Consider the following 18866-nt stretch of genomic DNA (forward strand, 5'->3'; position numbering starts at 1 on the left):
CAAGCCAGCCTGGCCAGGTCTCAGGAAATTTAGGGTCTAGCTCCTTTACCTGCCTAGTCTCAGCCGCACCATCTGCTGAATGGGGATCCTGGTCCTCAACCCCAACAAACCCCTATCAAGTCCTCATTAAGAACAGATTTTGTAAACCACAAACACAAGTCTCCCCCAGCCCTGAACTTGCCCTCCCCAGCACAGGGCAGTCTTTCCTCTTACAGCAGCTTTCTGGCAGGAGGCACACTGTTCCCTGCATCCTGCTGGACAGAAAAGCAGAAGTGGACAGCACTCGGCCAGCTCTCAAGAATTGCCCGAGTTGCTGCCACCACATTTTCTCATTTACTGGCCTCTGGCTTTCCCCAGAAACGGCATGGCATCATCCCCTCCCTAAGGCTCATAGTCTCCAAGGCTCACTACTGGGCATCTGTTTGGTCACCTCCAGTGTTGAGGAGCTCACTTTCATCATTAAATTAGTGGGTGGGAGAAATGCCTACTCTACCAAGACTCAAATTTGGCCTCCTCCTTCACTTCTCTCAAGGACCTAGGATCTAAGGGCCAAAACCTCAGAGGCAGGCCTGAGTACCTTCTACATGGCAGAACTTCAGGTACTTCATTCAAGACAGTTACCAGAGCCCTCCGGAGGCCACTTCTCTCCCAGAGAAACCTGTCACTTCTGCAGGAGACAAGGAGAGAAGTGTTCCCTATCATCTCAATAGGAGAGGTTTAAGGTCATGTGAGCGTGTGTGCCTCTCCCTCTTATTTTCTGGATCATTCCTCTGGTCACTGGGCTATATACATCGTTTGCTCCTTCTCCTCCTCTCCTGTAACCACCAGGGAGGGTTCTCTGGGGCAAGACCTCAGCCTCTTTCCGAGAATAGGCTTGGCCAGCGGGAGTGAGGACTCACTGGAACAGGGAGGACACGTCCATCCCTACCATCCCCCACCACTGCAGAAAGTGTCTGGGACATTCAGAGCAGGTTGGGTTATGGTTTCGGCAAAGGAAACTGGGACCTCTCCCCCAGGACTGGGTTTTCCAGAGAAGGCACAGTCTTTAGCACTATGACCACTGTTGGGCTTTTGCGATGCCAATGTCCACTCATCAATGAGGTCAACTCCTCCCTGAGCACCGGCTGCAGCAGCCATCCCTGCCTCCACAGAGTTGACGAGGAGTTGGAGTAACTGTTCTAGAACACAGATCTGGCTAAGGCATTATCCAGCCCGGGTACTCCAGTGGCTTCCCACTGCCCATTGGATGAAGCCTGCACTCTCCAACCAGGCCCGTCAATGCCTGCTCCGCAACCTCTCCAGCCTCGTCTTACACCAAGCCCCTGTCACCGACTCCATTCTAGACACCATCTCAGCCAGGACTGTACTGCCTCCTGGGAAGTCCTTCCTGATCTCCTGTCTTGGTGGGCCTCTCATCTGTCCTGCTTCAGAGCATGCGTTTAACTGTTGGTCTCTCTTGTAAGCTGGGTGCTCCTACCAGCAGACTATGATTAATTCAGTTCTAACCTAGAGCCAAGCCCCACACCTTGTACATCAGAGGTGGCTGATGACTGTCACTAACCCCAGTTCCTTCTCTCTTCTGGGCCGCCACTTCCAAGTCTATAAATGAGGAGTCTTGACTAGATCAGACATGTCAAATGCAAAGGACATGTACTTCCATTTACAGGTCCATGTTGGTTGACATCGTCAATCAGTGTCTGTTGAGCCTAAACACAGCTTCGAAATCATCCTCCACACAGTACTCTCAGCAGAAACCCATCAGAGCCTAGTGTCTGAATAAAAACTTAATTGCTATTTTTGAAAGAAGATCGCTATGGTTTCTATGTCTCCCTCCACTACAGCTCTCTCCTTTTCTCTTGTTCTCTAGCCTCTCTTCTTCCTCTAGCCGACCAGATGTGTATCTACACTTGTAGTTCTGACTGTTGTGGAAGAATGTGAGATCAGGAAGCAGGGAGCCTGGGTTTAGACTCCAATTACAGTCCTCAGTCGATAACTTCGGGCAGGTTGTTCACCTTTCTGAGTCTCACATTTCCAATCTGTTATGCCTCCTCTGCAGAAACACTGTGAGCAAAATGAAAGTAGGCTGCATGTTTGAAAACACTACATGACTGAAAACAATTATTGGAATTTAAAAACAAAACAAGAACAGAAACAGCCTGTACCCAATGCTCTGTTCTCTGTAACTCCTGCCCTCCTGACATTCCCAGCTCTGAACCTAGAAATTCTCACTGGACAGAAACCCCCCGCCCCAGGCCCACCTTAGGGCCAAGGAGCTGGACACCCACCCAGACCAGTCAGCCTGGCCAAGGAAAAGCTGGGTTTGCTAGATGTGCAGCCCAGCTGAGTTAAGCTGTGTAGAAAAAAATGCCACTGCTTGATTATGTAAAACCCAGCTAGATCCAAAGCAGAAAAATCAAAGTTGGAAGGACCCTCAGAGGTCATCTGGTCCAGCCTTCTCCATCTTCTGGGGATGAAACTGGGGCTCAGAGATGGGGTGCAACTTGCCCAAGGTCACTCAGCAAGTGAGCAGCCAAGAGGGGAACTAGAATAGGCAGGCGTCTGTTCCCAGTCCTGACCACCACCCCCGGACCCTCCAAGCTAGCTTCCTATGAGGCCCCTCCCTAGCCAGAATGCCGGATCTAGAGTGCTTTGGGACTTGTAAGGCTCCCTCCTCTGGTAACAGAGCAATACAAATAAACTCAGTTCAAACATTTACTGGGTTCCCAGTACCCATCCAGAGCTGGGGATGCCAAGATTAGGGCAGTCTTTTACAAGGAGCACACAGAATTAAAATGTACTTGCTAAATTCTACCAGGACCCCAAGAATTCCACAATATTCCCGAATAGTGAGGTGTGGTCAGCAAAGTTCTCAAGTCACCTCCCTACCAGCCTTCAACTCCCTACCAGACTTATCTCCTGTCACAGGACCAGAGAGGCACTGTCCACCTCGGCAACACAGACACCAAATAAGCAAAAGCAAACAGAGCCGAGTGGATGGATGGCTGAACCTTCTGACCCCAGGAGTGGCCTCCTAGCCTGGCAGAGGCCAGAGGAAGGAAGTTCTGTGTGTTGCTTTCTAGGGGGTCCAGATGGGAACGGCCAGCTGTTCCCTCCTACCCAACCTGGAGGACCCCTGACTTCTAAATTTAGAACTGGAAATAAAGTCCTGCCATGGAAACTGGGTCAGCCACCTTGGGACAGGGTCTGGACCAGCCACATCGGGAAAGGGTCTGGCCAAAGCCGGACCAACCACCCCCCACTGAATCCTCGGTGCAAAGCCCTTCAAGTTGATAACTTTGGGCAGGAGAGCTGTCTGCTCAGGCCGCGTCCAAGGAGGGGAAGAAGCGCAATTATTGGCACAGATAAAGTCCTGATACCATCTCTATTTCCCTCCTAATATCAGAGTGGCTGCCTGCAAGATGAGCGAGGGGCAGGGCTGGCAATCAACAGCTAATATTCCTGTTGTGAGCTGGCCTGCTCCGGAAATGAGCAGCAACTACCTCCTTCCAGTGAGATACCCTTTCCCCTCAGCAACGACCCAACCTGAGTGGTTCTGCATCACCGCTGAGAAGGAACAGGTCAAGTGCCTGACCTGCCCATCCCCCTTCATCTGACTGGTGGGGAAATGATGTCCAGAAACTGGGGAAAGGGTGGCCCAAAATAACCAAGGAAGCAGAGCCCAGGGCACACAGCCTTCTGGATGGCCCAGTTGGCTTTTGATGGCCTGCCCTGACAGGATCAGAGATGACCTCGAGTCCAGAGGGTCCAAAAGTTACCTTGGTTTGATGGCAGCTGGTGGTGACCAAGTAACGACAGAAATCAGTCTGGGCTTTCTAGCCACACACCCTGGAACATCACAGGAGAGGCTCAAGAGCTATGTCTGGAATTAGGCCTTAGTCAGGGACAAATACACCAAAGTAGGAAGTTGGGAACTACCCACATACCAGGTCAACCTGTGCTTTGTCCTAAACTCAGGACAAAATAGAAGTCAGTGGCCTATTTTTAAAAAACACAATTGGCTATTGTCCACCGCATTTGACAGCAAGAAGCCTCAATAAAGATGCATATGCTTAGGGCCCACCTGCACACTATCAAGGGTGTCCATGGCCTCAGGGGTGAGGATACATGAGCCTGGGGAAGAATTCCCCCATCTGCAGCCCCCTGGAAGATGGCTGTCCCTTGGCATGGGTGATGCTCTCAGACAGCAGTCCCCTGGATTCCCCTCTCAGGGAAGGGCAATAGGCTGCCCAGCTCCTGCCTTTCTGGGTCCATGAGTTTCCAGGGATTTAAAGGTCTTACTCACTCATGGAAGCATGGTCCCTCTTCCTGATAACCTGTGGCCTTATTCCGAGCTGAGACCCAAGCAAATCCAGTGTGGCCTGGTCTGGAGCCTCATACCACTATTTCTGAGGTTGCACCCACCTCCACTTTTGGAGAGGGCCCCAAGATGGGCAGCATGCTAGGAATGCATACGGATACACATGTGACCATCAATGCCCTGACTGCCATCCCTGCCTGGCTCCCTCATACTTCCCCCATCGCCATCCTGTCAGGTGACCTGCTGCCTCTGTTTTAGGGGAGCACCCCAAATTTCCTGATTCTCTCTTGGCTGCTGTACAGCATGTCCTATCCCTCTCCTGGGAATTAGCATCAAACAAAATATGAACTTATGCAAAATAGAAGCCTCTTCTAGGTCATCTCACACCCAGGTAGAAATCCCCTTAACCTCCCTGAGAGGTGCCTGTCACATGTAGCTCAAACATCCCCAATGCTAGGGGGGCCCCAATCTCCTGGGGCACCTGCCTTACTGCTGGACACGCACGGGTGTTAATTCTAGCTCGCTCTGAGCAAAAGTCACCTTGGACTCTGCTCCAACAGTCCCAGTTCTGAATTCTTGGGCTTCACAGAAAAAACAAAAACCTTTGCCTGCTTGTCTACACAACAGCTGTGTCCATGTTCTTTTTATCTCGGAATGCCAACTTTCTAAAAGGTGTGGGGAACTCAGGTGGATTCTCAGCCATGGACCCGCTTGGAAGAATGAGATGTGTTAGCATCAAGAGTTTCCTCATAAAAATTCCTTACAGCCTTGCACATGATTACTTCTCCAAGATGGCATTTCCCAGTCTTGATCTGGCTTACATTGAATGAGCCCCCCAGATGGGAAGGCAGAGGCAGAAGAGGTGGGGAGAGGGTGGCAGCTGCACCCAACCCTGACAAAACAGAGCACCCAATTTCGCACACATCCTAGAGACACCCGACAAGGTGTCTTTTGCAGAAGACACCTTGACCCACGTAGGATCTGTTTCTGCCTGTGGTGGGCAGAAAGCGGGCACAGATGCTTGTGGGACGCTGTCTGTGATCACACACGGAAAGGAATCAAGTGGTTAACTAGAGAGAAAGGCTTTCAAGACCTGCCAGGATGGTGGGTTTTTTGCTTTTCTAGATTACGCCTAAGATTTGTAGTTTGGACAGACAAAATAAACAATGACAATGACAGCAACAACAGAACAAACAGGGAACAGTTACTTGTTAAAAAAGATGCCTTTTGTTAAAAGAAAGCTCCACACAGACCTGGAAGCAGCCCCCCTCAGGCTTCCCGACCAGGGGCAGACTGTGTCATGACCAAGCTAGTGTGATGAAAACAAAGTCCAGCAGACATGATGCCACATGTGCAGGAGAGCGGCTTTCCCGTCTCTTCTCCCCAGCCCCATTTTTGGAAGGGGAGGAGAGAGGGATGGGAAAGGAAGGGTTTGAATCGGTGTAAAGCAACTGTATTTAGACCATGGCAAACTGAGCTACTTCTCCCTCCCTCTCTCCAGCCTGCCCAGAGTAAAAGGACAAACACAGGACTAGGCCAGCACGTACCTGAAAGAAACCCGGTGGGATGGGGCCTCCTGGCATCCCATCGTTGGGGGGAATGTTGCCAAGCACGGGGCTCGGGGCGGCTGCTGCACTCTGTGGAGACAGGAAGGTGGAGGGTTAGAGGCCAAATCCATAACCAGAGACACGGAGTTCCGACCTGTCACCCAGACCCTCTGGTTGGTTCACCTCCTTAAAGCCTTCCCAGTCGCCCCAGCCAAGAGTCATTTAGCTGCTGAGATGGTACAGATGTAGGCTTAAAAACTAGACTTAGACTCGATTCCCAGGTGCCACTTATAAACTCTCTGAGCCTCCATTTCCTCATTTCTAAAATGAGGAACAATGTCTATCTTCATGGTGGCTGTGAGCACGGCATGAGATGAAGTATCAAAAGTATTTTGCACAAAAATATAGGCAGGGAAAAGATCAGTGGTTTCCAGGGCCCCAGCGGGCAGGAGGAGGGGTGGATAGATGGAGCACAGGGCATTTTTAGGGCAGTGAAACTGTTCCATAGGATGCTGTTATGGTGGATACAGGACATTACGCATTTGTCAAGAGCCACACAACTATACAACACAAAGCGAACCCTAATAAACTTTAGTTAATACCACTCTTATCAATAGTGATTCATTAATTGTAAGAAATGTACCACACACACCAAAAAAGGCGCTCTTGGATCAGTGCAGAGCAGTAGCGCAAGCTAACCAAAAGGTTGGAGACTTGAATCCCTCCAGAGGCACCTCGTAAGTGAGGCCTGCTGATCTACTTCCAAAAACTCAGCCACTGAAAACCCTACGGAGTACAGTTCTATTCTGACATACATGGGGTCACCACGAGTTGGAACCCACTCAACAGCAACTGGTGATGTTAGGGTGTGTTACTAATGTTATGATGTGCACGTCTTTCCTACCTACCTACTTTATTGAGCTCGTTGAGGGCAGGTGAGGTGATTTAAAATTTCCATGCCCTCTCCAAGAGGCCAGTGCATGTTGTATAGAGGAAAAACAAAACAAAACAACAGTTGCCGTCAAGTCAATTCTAACTCATGGCAACCACGTGTGTCAGTAAAACTGTGCTCCATAGGGTTTTCGATGGCTGATTTCTCAGAAGTAGATCACCAGGCCTTCTGAGGTACCTCAAACCTCTTTCTGTTATTAGCTGAGTGCTTAACCGTCTGTGCCACCCAGGACTCCTGTATAGAGCAGAAGATCAATAAATGTCCCTGACGCAATGAATAAGAAGACAGCCTTATCTGGAACACCCCTGAAGGGGCACAGGAGGGCAGAGTGTGTGCTTGGCCTCCTCAGGGTCCTTGGTGGCCCCGTGGGAGATGAAGCTAGCTTGCACGATGGGGGTCTGTTGTTACTCTTCTTTTTAAACGCTGCTATTCTGGCATTTACCTGGTGCATCTGCCTCAACAAATGCCTCCCAGGGGTGAGCAGACGTTGCTCTCCAAAGTCTGGCCTGCTTCCAGACAATCTGTGTCCAACCTGTTCATGCAGCCAGCATGTCTGTGCCTGGCCCCGTGCTTGCACATGCAGGTAAGGCGGAGGGAGGCCCAGACCTGAGAGTCCACCTGGGCCCAGGCCCTGCCTCGCTCCGCCAACTCTACACCCCCAGGTCCTCCTGCAGAAACAGCACCCCCAACTGTGGTGCCCTGGCCCCCCCACGACTGGGAATTTGAAACTCAATCCTTGATCATCTCCTACCATTCAGCTGGTTCTCTGGGACAGGAGGGAGCCCCTGAGGGTCAGGAAACAGAGCGCCTCTTTATCTCTTATAATCATAGCCTCCACATCGCCACCCTGAAGAAGTCACTTCTTCCTTTTCCTCGACCATAGAACAGGATGGAAGGAAATGAGATAAGGTGTGGATCCCACTAGCACACGATGCATGGCAAAGGTGGAAGAGATGAACTGGGCTCAAGTGCTGCCACGTGCATTAGCAAGTGAGATGACTGTGGGCAAGACACCTGGTCTCTCTGAGTTAGTTTCCTTAAAAAAAAATGGGGACAGCTGTTGTCCTATCTTCTTATCAGGGTGTGGAGAATGAAATGATGGAATGGGCTGTGTTTTGTCAACTAGGAAAGCTCTGTGGATCCAGAGACAGGGAGGACTCAGTCTGGGGCGCACATATACACACACAAACTAAAACCAGCTGTGGTCAAGTCAATTACAAATCATGGTGACCCCATCTGTACAGAGTAGAACTGCTCCATAGGGTTTCCAATGGCTGACTTTTTTGGAAGCAGATCACCAGGACTTCCTTGGGTGAGTTCGAACCACCAATCTTTCGCTTAGCAGTGAAGCGCTTAACCTTTTGCACCTGGGCTTAATAAACCCCAAGTAAAAAAAAAAAAAAAATTTTTTTTTTTAAAGGGAATGGGGGCGGAGGGTGGACTTGCCACTGTATTACTTTTGAAGATGATTCTGCCTGTAGAAAACAACCCTCTCTGTACTTAGAGCAATTCTGCCAACTAGCCAACTAAATGAGTCTAATGTGTTTACAAGTTTCAAGCATCCCCAAACGTCACGTAATCTAGGTCTCCCCACACCAGCAGAAAGCTGGAGGCCCAGGTTTGAGGCCACAGCCCCACTGAGGACAGAGCCACAACAACGCCCCTGCCCCGCCAAGCCCTGCCTCACCCCTTCCCCGGCATTATCTGGGATAACGGCTGCCTGGGGGAATTCGCCAGGTTATCCATTAGCTGCCTGGTTGTTTGCGGTTGGTGGTTCAGTGAAAATGCAACTTTTTGTAATTTACAGCTAACAATTACTCCTTGGCAGCAGAGCAGAAAACTTGGGGGAAAAAAAAAAGGGGGTGAAGTAAACATCCACCTATATTTTCTTCAAGTTCTTTCAGAGATTGGTTTTCCATTTAACTCTTTAATTCTCAGGAACTTCTTTTGGGAAAGTGTGAATTTTATTCCTCAAAACAGTCAACTGCCTCAGGACATTTTTTCCCTACTCATTTGAAATGTCAACTTTATCAAAGACAAAATTCTTATAAATGCTTGGGTCTGTTTCTGAGCTTTTTTTTTCTGTTCTGTATCTTTAACAAAAGGAACCCCGGTGGCACACTGGTTAGTTAAGTGCTTGGCTGCTGACCAAAAGGCTGACAGTTAGAACTCAGGAAGTCACTCTGAGGGAGAAGAGACCTGGTGATCTCCTCCCACAAAGATTTAAAACAAAAAAAACCAAACTCTTTGACGTGGAGTCAATTCCGACTCATAGCGCCCTTACAGGACAGAGTAGTGTTTCCAAGGAAACACTATGGGGCAGTCCTGCTCTGTCACATGGGGTCCCTATGAGTCAAAATCGATTTGACAACACCTAACCACAACATGTCTCCAACAACCCATTCTAATTACAAGTCTTATAATGTATTTTATTATCGCCCTCATTTTTGAAATGGAAGTTTTCTATTTATCCCTCCAAACTTCAAATCATTTATAAAAGTCACCTCACCACCAAAAAAAAAAAAGTTCTTATATGTAAATCGGGAGAACTGACATCTTTCTAAAGTGGAAGCACCCTTACGGGACACAGTCTCTTTTCCAATAATCCACGCCCTTGTTCAAGTCCACCAGTCAAGTTTAGTGGGTAGACAAAGGGGGTGAGAGTAGGCAACAAATTTGTGAAAGCCAAACCTATTGTCGCACTAAGTGTTTTATTCAATAAATGTGGCATCTACTTAACCGTTCTTGGGATAAGGATGAAAAAGATGGGAGTTCCCTGAGCATGGTATGAAAGGGGGTCTGGTGGAGGCCCAGGCTAGGATGGTGCCACACAGAGGGAGCCATCTTGTCTGATGCTCAGAAATGTACCAAGGGCTTTCACACCCGCCTCTCGCTCTGGACTTTCACATAATCTTCTAAGGTAGACACACAAGCACTCCCACTTTACAGATGAGGAAACAAACATATTTGTAGAGAGCAGGCTCAACAAGCCACCTCTTCCATTTTTCCTCCTCAGAGAGTCTAGATCTAGTCTTCCTCAACCTTCAGTCTGGAAACAAAGTTTTTTTTTAATTCACAATTTCTACACGTATAATTCAGTGACATTGATTACGCTGTTCACATTGTGGAACCATTATTGCTATCCTTTTCCAAATTATTCCACCATCATTAACATAAACTCAATGTCCCCTGAAATCCTCTGATTTTAAAGAAAAATACAGAAAGCATCGCCAACTTGATTTTTAAAAATAGCATTTATTGTTTAGTATAAAACATTTCCCTATTCTAAAAACTAAAGGGAAGTAAAAAGAAAATTAGTCACTGTATTTTGCTAAATAATGTCATGAGCCCTTTTTTTCTCATTAAATGGTCACAAAAAACATGACTTTTTATAAGCCAGTACTATATAAACATGTCATTTAACAAACTTAATCCAGTTGCCTTCAAGTCAGTTCAGACTCATGACGACCCCATGTGTGTCAGAGTAGAACTGTGCTCCATAAGGTTTCCAATGGCTGATTCGGGGGAAGCAGAGTGTAAAGCCTTTCTTTTGAGGCATCTCTGGGTGGACTCGAACCACCAACCTTTTGGTTAGCAGTGAAGCACATTAACCTTTTGCGCCACCCAGGGACTCCAACGAACTTAATAACAGGTATTAAATCAGTGTTTGATAACTTGGTAGTTATAAAGTGGTATCTCGTATCAGGTGGACACTTGAGACTATGTTGGCATCTCCTGCCTGGAGGGGAGAGGAGAGGGTGGAGGGGGTTAGAAGCTGGCAAAATGGACGCGAAGAGAGAGCGGAGGGAGAGCGCGGGCTGTCTCACTAGGGGGAGAGTAATTGGGAGTGTGTAGCAAGCTGTTTTTGTGTGAGAGACTGACTTGATTTGTAAACTTTCGCTTAAAGCACAATAAAAATTATTTTAAAAAAATGGTATCTCTTTGGGATTCTGTCTTACCTTTGGATCACTCCCTTTTGAAGTTGTTCACCTGCTATTTATAGATTTTATGACAAAACATTCATATCCTTTGCTATTTGAGTGTCTGCCTTTTATCCTTAGTGATATATAAGATCTTTATACATTAAGGATATAAGATAATATGTTGCAATTAAAAAAAAATTTTTTTAATGAAAACTTCAGGCTGTGAGTGCTGTTGGATGCCTTTCAAGACGTCCCTATTCTAAGGTCTTGTTTTCCTGTGAAAGCAGGAGTGAGTGAGTCAATGGTTCTAGGAACAGGGGTGGGCGGGGGGTCCGTGGTTCTCTGAATGTAAGGGCTGGGGTGACCAAGGTTCTAGTAAATTTGTGGTGAAATTCTCTGAAATCTGGGGTGGAGGAGGGAATCTTGCTACTCTCTGATGTAAGGCATCAGATGTTTCCATGTGAGAGGAGCCAGCAGGACACAGCAAAGGAAGGCCGCGTGGTTCGCAGTGACTAAGGTGGCAGGAAGCTGAGGAGATGGCTTTTATCATTTAAAGCCTTCTCTAGCAGCAAAATTAAGTAGTCTGCAGCACTTAAATTTGTGTCCTGGATTATGACGTCACTGTTACCCTTTATGAAGGAAATGTGCTCATGATAGAAAACTTTTAAAAGGGCAGAAATGAATGAAGAAGAAAATGAAAAGCAACAGCCAGTAGTTACAGAGTGACAAAAGGGTTAAGAGACTAAGAAGGGCTTATTAATCATTCTACCTCACAAAACCCCATCCACGGGACCCCCCCTCCACTCTACACCTACCAAAGCACCCATGGCCCAGTTATACTGGACCCCCCCACACACCCTCCTGCACCTCGAAAGCAGGGACTGCTTTTTCCATCTCCAAGACCCAACACGCACTGTGAGGCATACAGCAGGTGTTCAATAAATGATTACTAGCTTTATTATTCAAAGACCTGCTCAAATCTGACCTCCTGGAGCCAGGCCTTTCTGGGTTGCTAGGAATCAGCCTCTCCCTGCGGTTTCCAACTTCGAGTTAGAGCTCCATTAAGGCACTCGGCAAAGCGTCTCGTTTGAGTTTTCTTTAAAAACACAAAGCCCAAACTGAAACCCTGACAATCACCAAGGCCAACAGCATGCTGGGGCTGTGGTAGGTGCTTGAGACAGAACTCCCCCATCAGAGCAGGAGAGCAAAGAGTTCTGGATTCAGAAACCAGACACCTTACACGCAGGCTTGGCAAGTCCCTTCCTGCTTTTGGCCTCAATCTCCCCACCTGTCCAATGACAGGTTAGATGAAGATGAGATGGTCTCCAAGGCCTTTCTTCCAAGCTACTCTCCCCGGCCCAGGGGACCCACGACTGGAAACAGCAGCTCCTACATGAATGGGAAGACAAGCTCTTTCCAGAGAACCCTGAATTTTAACTCCATTAGAAAGGATCTCCTCCATTCATTACAGAGCATTTAGAGATCAAAGATTAAAAACCACCCAGAAACCTATTTGTGATGCGAGCCCACAGATAACAACCGCGGACATCTGGGCTCAAGCCCTCCAGGCCCTCCTCACCACACTGATCCTACATGTAAGGACGGCAGAATCAAACCGGGCATGCAGTCTGCTGACTTGTGTCCCCACCCCGCCACCACTTTTTTCCACCATTTTAAAATTCTTTTCTAAACAGAAAACAGGCCTTGCTCAGGTGGTGTGCCCCTCTCTGGCCAGCAGGCTCCTCTAAGCCTTGGTGCCATTCACTTTAACAGCCTGAGGTCCTGGCTGAAGCTCCTGGAGGACGGGACACACACCAGAACAAGGCTATTTATCTTCTGCAACATATTTTGGTTGACTGCTGGGGAGACTTCAAGGAGGGCTGATCCCAAAACTTTCTCCCTGTGGGGCTTGAGGTTCACTCCATCACCCCAGGCCCTGTTGGCATGCCAGGTCCTTTCACATGCATTTTCAATTACAGGCATCCCTCACTATCCAAGTCCATCTGGTTTTCAATAGTGAGGGATAGATACCTGAACACCTCACCATTTCCCCTGCTCCAGAAGTATATTCTATCCTCCTTTGCCCGGAGTGAAGAAGCAGGATTCAAACCCAGGCCTTGGAATCTGAGGGACCCACAAGGAAGCTTGTGAGCCATGCTAGGAACCTGGACTTTCCGCTCTAGGCAATGGGGAAGATTTCTATGCAGAACAATGAATGGCCCGTGACCTCTGAGAATCTCCCCTTACCCCACCTCACCCAGTGCCAAGCATCTGAATGCATCAGTGACAAACCCACCCAAACAACACAGTGACCAAGGTTCCATGAACAAACAGACATGTCAAGTCCCAGAGGTGGTGCTGGGCCCTGTCCTCACTCTGTGACACACTCCCTTTGACTCCAGGGATGGCAGGGTCTGTCTGGAAGGACCAAGAGACAGCTCCCAGGAGCCTCCCATCTCACCCAGAAAGAGAAGGATCTGGGGAGACACATTCCCTATAAGACACACCTTATAACCTCACCCCAAGAACCCCTGGTATCCTCACTCAAAATCTAGCATGGGCTCCCCCCACTCATTTTTATAGTCTCTTTTTAAAACAGTTCTATGCATACAAAGCTGCTGGGAAACTGAATAAAAACAAATGCTCAGAGTGAACCATGGGACTCCTGCCAGCTTGGCCAACTCCTCCTGAATGATTTACAAGGCTGCAAAATGGTACTTTGTTCTGCAAATCCCCTCCCTCCATGCCCCACCCCAATACTCAGGCCTTGGCATGTAGCAGCATGGGGCCCACATGTGAAACTACCAAGTGCAACCCTCGACTGAAACTCAACAACAGGCCACATGGACTCGAGGACCCAAGACGCCAGAGTGTGCACAGCGTGTGCTGCGGGCATGGCAGGGGGCACCCCTAAGGTGACTACAGTAAGATGGCAAGTGAGAAATGAATGACTGCTTGTGCCTGACGTCCTAGGGAGGGAGGGGGGCTGGGGTTGGTATCGTCAAGATAGAGGCTTCGGGATTCTGTGCAAAATACTAGACTGGGAGGGGGGGATAATATTTACTTCTCAACGTCCCTGAGTGACCTGGGCCCTTCTGGGGACAAAATACCTACAGGGAATTTTAATGGCATCAACAAACGGAAGAAGCAGAAGGGGGAACGGAAGGAATGTTGTCATTCCCAGAGAGATGGGCCAAGACTGAAAGAAATGGGGTCCAAAGAGGGGGAGGGGATAGAAAGGTCTCAGTTCTCTATGCACGGACAATAGGACACAATCTGTTTTGGAGAACAAGGGTTCTACTTTGCAGCGTGGAGAAAACACAGCTATTGCTATGTGAAGAGACAGAACCAGCTGGCGTTAAAAATAGGTTCGGATGACACACGCGAGCGACACAGGATCCCTGCCTTCAAACAGCCAGGGGGCCATCATATGGAAGGAGCAGACTTGCTCTCCTGGAGCCAAGGGACAGCCCTGGGTCCAGCAGTAGATGCCCCTGAGATAGAAAGATCTTCTCTGGTTCGAAGCAGCAGAGTCGGCTGCCTCAGGCTACATTAATTTGGGGGTTACTCAAAAACGTGGCATAGCAGAAGCATACTGTTGTTGTTAGGTGTCTCTGAGTCAGTTCCAACTCATAGCGACCCCATGTGACACAGCAGAACTGCCCCACAGGGTTTTCTAGGCTGTAATCTTTACCAGGTCTTTCTTTCACGGAGCTGCTGGGTGGGTTCAAACCATCAACCTTTCAGTTAGCAGCAGAATGCTTAAACGTTGCATGACCAGTGCTCCCTAAAAGCATGCTACTAATTGAAATATCTGGTGTGAGTCCTGGCTCTGCCTCACCAGAGCCATGCTTATTGTCTCAGCCTCAATTTCCCCATCTGTTAAAAGGGGAAGTCACATTACCTACCGGCCCCTGGTGCTTTCTGAAGACTACTATGAGAAAAGAGCCCTGGACTGAGGGTCCAAGACCAAGGTTCTAGCTCTGGCTGCAAACTGACTGCTGTATGACCTGGACAGCCCCTGCTATCTCTAGGCCTCTGCTCTTCTCCAAGCGAGGTGGCTACAGTCCTGCCGACCCAGTGAGACAGTGGACAGCACACTGTGCTCTGTAGTCAAGCACCTGAAGAAGGACCATGTCTAGACTAACAGAGCCCCAGCCTGCCACTGCCAGACCATCACGCCCAAATGAGGTCTGTCCTGACACCAAGGCTCCTTTCACAAAGTGCCTCCTCTGTCTCTTGGGGTGGGAGGATTAACCAGGAATGCATAGGGGGCTGGAGGAGCAACTGCCTTTTCATTTGGATCCCACAGACTGGGAGAGGGGTGGTACTATTCTCAACTCCCTGGGAAGTTGTCATTTCTGTTTGCCAGTAAGGAAACTGAGGAACAGAGGGACATATTATCTATCTCAAGGTCACATGGCTAGTAAGTGGCTATAACTTCAGTCACTCTGTCCCTCCACCCCCAATCTTGGGTCCAAGAAACCAAAGTAGCTGTCCCCTTCCAACAATGCCTGTTGTTGTTGTTAGCTACAGCTGAGTTGGCCCCAACTCACGGTGACCTCATACACAATGGGACTGGACCGTTGCAATCCATTGGATTTTCACTGGCTGATTTTTGGGAAGTAGATCACCAGGCCTTTCTTCCTAGTCTGTTTTAGTCTGAAAGCTCCACTGAAACCTGTTCAGCATCATAGCAACACACTAGCCTCCACTGATAGACAAGCAGTAGTTGTGCATAAGATGCATTGGCCAGGAACTCAACCTAGGTCCCCCACACGGAAGGTGAGAATTCTGCCACTGAACCACACTGCCTCCTTACCAGCTCCCATAGTCCCCACCAGGTCCTGTAGTCCCCAAGAAAAGTTTTGTGTGCTTTTTGACTCTTATGAAAAGAAACAAAAGACAATAATTAAAAACCTAAGATAATCACAACTCATTTTCTGTTCGAGATTTGTTTGTATGTTTTGCCTTCCTCAAGGAGACTGACATACCTTGCTCCTTCAGACAAATATTTATATGAGCTAGGATAGGGGGAAGAGGGTATCAAGGAATACAAGATGGGCCACAGAGTCTGTTGGATCTAACTGGCAAAGTACTCAGGAAAGAGGAAAATGAGGCAGGTGGGAGCTATAAAAAGGTTAACAGTACTTTATGCACATCAGATGCGTTCAGCCGACACTTGCTGCTGAGAGGGACCGGGGCCGCACTGAGTCCATTTGGGGCTTCACTGTGCCCACCGGGACAGGAAAAACAGGCGCGGTTCTGCCCGCGAGGTCTAGAGAATGAAATGAGTTGTGGTGACAGAGAACTGAGGGGAAGGTGCTCCGGGCAGGTGCTGCAAGGCAGAGGATTAGGGGGGATCAGGGAGGCTTTATGGGAGAGGTGGCACTCAAGACAGGGCCTTAAAGGACGGCAGGACTCAAAGATGAGGGAGGTGATACAGAGGTGAGAGATTACTGCTGTCTTCTTAACCATACAGGAACCTGGCCTCTGACAGGCCTTCCTTCAGAGCACAAATCCCTCCAGGTCTCCACCTTCCCTTTCGTTCCACCCCCATCTCTGGCTTTGGGAGGTGTGTGCAGGGGTGACTTACTTTTTCGCCCCCCCACAAGCACAGAAAGGGCCTGTCAGTGACCTTTTCCCAGGAGTGGAGCTGGCCACCCAGTCAGAGAAGACTGATGCTCTAAACCTACTCACCATGGGCCTTGCCCAGTCTGTCTCTTCCCCAAGCCTTCCAACACCACATTGGTCACTACAGGCGATAAAATGGAGGCTCAGAGAAGCAAAGGGACTTGCCCCAGGTACACAGCTTGGAGTGGGAAGAACTGGATGTCAGACCCAGATATACTAAAGCCAGAGTCCAGCTCCTCAGATCAAGTTTCCAAAGTGACACTTAAAGACGGCTTCCCGGGAACAGAGAGGTCTGGCGCCAAGACCCAGCCTTTCCCTCCACCAGGAACCAAGAACACCTCACTCTACCTTTCTGAGCCAGTCATTTGTCATCTGTGAAAGAGAGGTGCCCCTACCCTCTGCAGGGGTGTGGGGGGACTTAAAATCACTCGCAGGTCAGGCACCTGGCCAGTCCTGGGCTGCAGTAGGTGTTCAGCAAATGACCAGTTGCCATCAAGTCACAGCACCAGGCAAATGACCAGCTGCCATCAAGTCAATTCCGACTCATGGCAACCCCATGTCTGTCAGAGTACAACTGTGCTCCATGGGGTTTTCAATGGCTGATTTTTCAGAATTAGATCACCAGGCCTTTCTTCCAAGGTGCCTCTGGGTGGACCCAAACCTCCAACGTTTTGGTTAGCAGCTGGGCATGTAAACCATTTGTTTGTACCACCCAGGGACTCCAAATGACAGACATCCTTATTTTTTACGATTCCATAAACAGAGCAGGCTGGGCAGGGAAGAGAGGAAAGGTGAGAGTCCAGAGCTGTAGGAAGACAACGTCCTCATCTCTACAGAAGCCACTCTCCTGAGAAGTGGCAGCAATCTATCCCGCTCTGGAAAAATATGATTTCTTTTTAAAATAAATAAATAGAAGAAAGCACCCCAGTCAGAACATTTCCACAGGAAAGATGAACTGGCTTCCCTGTGCTGAGAAGGCGAAGGCTGCACCACTGAACCCTGCCCACCCATCCCAGGAAGCACCCAGCTTCTTCTGGAAATTGGATCAAAGGGCACCGTTTGTGTAAAAGGTGGAGCCTCGTGTAATTAATACCTGGTTACACCATGGATCCCAGCCAGGGCGCCCTCCTCCATGTGCAAACACCTCCTGGACTGGGCTGCACGGTACAGGGCACGGATCCTAGGTGTGTACCCGCAAGACAAGGGAGATTAAGGGCTAAAGGTCCCCCCACAAATGAAGACTGCACAGTGGATCAACAGCGCAGTATTTGTACAGCCCTGCTTTTCTTTTTAAAGAGAGATGAGCTTCAGGCCCTGGTTTACACCATTAGCAAAACACACACAAGCACACACATGCACACACATACGCATGTTCCCACTGTCTTACAGAAGCTACTTACAACCGCAAACATGTCATCGTAGGCCAATGACAGCTCCTTAACAAGAACACTGGCAGTTGCTTCTGCAAAGTGGAAAAATCCCTGGCGTGGACCCGCACACACGCGCTGTTCCAATGACAACTTAATCCTGCCAGAACCGAGGTGTGCAGAGAACAGAAAAACGTCTGCTTCTAGAAGCACGCATATATTTTTTTTGAAGTTTAAAAGAAATCATTAAATGCATGGCCCTCAAAACATCCTTCAAAGATGGGGAGTCCACACTCCCCTCGTCTGGCATCAAATTTAGTGGGGCCAGTAATTTTCCCTCACCTCACCCTCCACGATGGCAGGATGAATGTGCACAGTTTGAAAAGTTTGCGTGGTCCCCTGATCTCAAAGCCAGGGGACATTACACTTGGCGGGGCGGGGCGGGGGGGGGGTGCGTGAGTCACACCCGACACCACCTCTTCCACGTAAATGAGCAGGCCAGGAGTTCCAAGAGGGGATCCTGAGAGCAGTGCAACCGCCATGGTGGTTTGCACAGCCATCCCCAACGAGTGGCTGACACACGGGCTCCGCGCTGAGCAGATGCCGCCTAAGCCTTTAAAGCACGCACTAATTGCGCTAATTTAGCTAACAGTCTCTGTTTCGTCCCCCACCCAGCGTCAACCAGCGTCCTCTGGTACTGCTGGAGAGATGCAAGCTGTTGGGTTTAGTGTTATTTTGTCAGCCATTAAATGATTCATCGGAGTCATTAATTGATTTATTACTGCTGCCTGCTCAGAGGGTTTAGCAAATAAAGACTGATGTAGGCCACAACGCAAAGGAAATTGGACCAAACAACGCCATGAGGAGCTGGGGCACTTATATTATCTGCCGCTGTCCACTCAGGCAGCCCTCCGCCCTCAGCTGTTGGGCGTAGACAGCATCACGGCTCTCTGGCTTGAAATCCAGGTGCCAGCCTGTTTTCTTTTTGGGCGGCGGCAGCCAAAGATGTGTAGGGCGGAAAGCTTCTCTGGAGGTCCCTGGGAACTGGCTCCTTGCACCTGCCAGGCACAGTCACCAGCAACTGAGTATTAGGAGGAGAGGAGCCTACTTTGGTACCCACCAGGT

At 49.0% G+C, this 18866-nt stretch overlaps 1 protein-coding gene across 4 annotated transcripts in view; it reads right to left on the reverse strand.

Annotated features, from left to right (window-relative positions):
• The window catches only part of SSBP3 (single stranded DNA binding protein 3), a 181216-nt gene that overhangs the window by 45933 nt on the left and 116417 nt on the right, over positions 1-18866 (reverse strand). For all 4 annotated transcript variants that reach the window (XM_049879338.1, XM_049879335.1, XM_049879337.1 and 1 more), the window contains one exon: positions 5866-5955. In XM_049879338.1, coding sequence (XP_049735295.1) covers positions 5866-5901 — 36 coding nt within the window. In that variant the 5' untranslated portion in view covers positions 5902-5955. The remainder of the gene's footprint in view (positions 1-5865; positions 5956-18866) is intronic.

The sequence above is a fragment of the Elephas maximus genome, chromosome 3 (assembly GCF_024166365.1).
Source record: "Elephas maximus indicus isolate mEleMax1 chromosome 3, mEleMax1 primary haplotype, whole genome shotgun sequence".
NCBI lineage: Eukaryota > Metazoa > Chordata > Mammalia > Proboscidea > Elephantidae > Elephas > Elephas maximus.